The sequence below is a fragment of the Melanostigma gelatinosum genome (genome assembly GCF_949748355.1).
Source record: "Melanostigma gelatinosum genome assembly, chromosome: 1".
NCBI lineage: Eukaryota > Metazoa > Chordata > Actinopteri > Perciformes > Zoarcidae > Melanostigma > Melanostigma gelatinosum.
Genome location: NC_136634.1, coordinates 19,946,232 through 19,948,342, shown reverse-complemented (window position 1 = coordinate 19,948,342; position 2,111 = coordinate 19,946,232). Strand labels below are relative to the sequence as shown.

The window sequence follows — 2,111 nt, the reverse complement described above, 5'->3', positions numbered from 1 at the left end:
TTCAGCTGTAGCCTCAGTGGTGCGAAACAGACTTTGGAGTAAATAGAAAATAAATGTGTAAATATTCTCTCATCACACATTCACTGACGCGTGCCGGCTTCTTGAGTCGTGTCTTACAGTCTCCGGCTACTTTAATGTTTGGTGTGGGTGATTTTAAATCATGGAAGGAAACTTCCTCACTGCTTAGAATTATATTCATATATATATTTATTTATTTGCCCAAAAGTCCGTTTCACATCGCTGGGTCTCAGCTGAAAGAATAAGAATACATCAAAGTAAAACATGAACGTGAATACACATGTTATTATAGTCAGATCTATCGCGTTATAGATGAAGCAGTGATATTATAAATGGGTTAATTTACAGAATGACACAGTTAGTGATTTCTTGCCAGCTGTCCTTCCTGCATTTGTCAGTTTAAACTGCGTTACTTTCAGCCTGAATTATGTTCATGTTCTTGATGTTGGTCTCAGAGTGCACCAGACTGATACATTTAACTTTAAAATGTACAACATTTTCTTCCAGGTGAGCGTGTCCCCGGCCCCCTCTAGAAAACCAACACTAACTAGAAAATAAAAACTCAATTCGTCTACCGGATCAAGCTAAAGACAGTACCAAATCTGAGCGTGGACTCAATGAGCGATGCTCTCAAATTGAAAGAACACGGTCTTGGATAAAGATAGGATGAAAGCTCCATCGTTCCTCCCCTGTGTGATGTTTCATGTGGTGTGTCAAATGTATTTTATACATTTTGTATAAAACCGTTATCACAAACAGAACCACTATGTCTCTTATATGATTAACAGTGCCATTGATGAATACATAATTCCTTCATCTGATGAGTGTACTTCCAATAATAAATGAATCCAGGTATACATGTGACCTGCCACCTCCCGGCTAGGATCCGTGCGGAGCGCGAGGACGTGCCTCCGTATTTGACGTTTGACAGTTTTCCTGTCTGCTTCGTCTGCCGCTGTGTAGGATTAGCCACTTTCCGGCTTGGAACCGTGCGGAGGCGTGGAGACGCCTCCTATTGCCTTTGGCCATTACCTGTCTTTTCCCTTGACTGAGAGAAATAAACTACCTTGGTTTTGAAATAGAACTCTGCTGTCTGAGTCTGCATTTGGGTCCGCGAAACACCCCACATCATAACAATACAGCTGTTTTCACAATAACTGTATAACCTGGAACCAAGACTGTGATGGCGTCTGTGCAAATTTACAACATGTGATTTCACATTTGATAAAGAGTCTCTTCAGCGTCATAAAACAGTTCACATTATTTTCAAAAGACCTTCTGAGCATGTGCACCCCTACGTTAGGGTATCCCAGTTCTTCCACAGACACTAATCCACGTAGTGCACCTGCGCCTGGAGCTCCTTGGAGATGTACCCGAGAAGGGTCGCCGTCAGCTGCTGCTTCAGGGTGGCGTTGCCCATCACTAGAGCAGTTAGCTGAGCCAAATCTGTCCACTGAATGTCTCCCAGCACGGCCAGAAGACTACCATAAAGCTGCTGCTGCTGCTGAGGACTGAGCTCCATTATGATCTGAGGCAGCGGTTTGAACTGTCCACTGGTCAGCCAGCAGCCCAGAAGGCCTCCGACAGCACCGCCTACATGTTAAGAGGGTTTCAAACATGTGGAATTATGATTGCACACACACGAGTGGGAGAAACTGTTGCATGCATTTATTCCCACTCACCGACTGCGATACCAAGAGGTCCCCCGACTAACCCTCCAGCGAAGGCCAGACCGCCCGCTGCTGCTGCTCCCTTCCCTGAGCCTTTCACTGTGGTCTGGATTTGCTGATTTGCAGATAACTCACAACACAGCTTCATGACATCATCAAGTCGATGGCACATACTGTGGATCAGATTTATACATTTCAGGAGTCTTCGGTGATTGTGTGAGGTAGCCCCTTTCTTGCTATTCTGTGACCAGATATGAAGCCCGTAGTGCGTGTTTTGTAGATGTGATACATTATAAAAGGGAAGCAAGTGTTGTTTACTGGTGGTACATTGCAACTATTATTTAATCTTGATCATTTTAAATGAACCAAACTAAATCCTGAAGAAAACACAAACTGACCCCTTCACCCCTTAATATACTTCAT

General features: G+C 43.9%; 1 protein-coding gene across 1 annotated transcript; it reads right to left on the bottom strand.

Moving 5' to 3' along the window:
• Positions 1-1,345: 1,345 nt before the first annotated feature.
• On the bottom strand, positions 1,346-1,860 carry LOC306780972 (protein C19orf12 homolog; the record flags this gene model as incomplete). The annotated part of the gene is made up of 2 exons (XM_079273542.1): positions 1,346-1,611; positions 1,701-1,860. 2 exons carry the CDS (start codon positions 1,858-1,860, stop codon positions 1,346-1,348), a joined length of 426 nt encoding a protein of 141 aa, XP_079129668.1.
• Between the last annotated feature and the right edge of the window lie 251 nt (positions 1,861-2,111).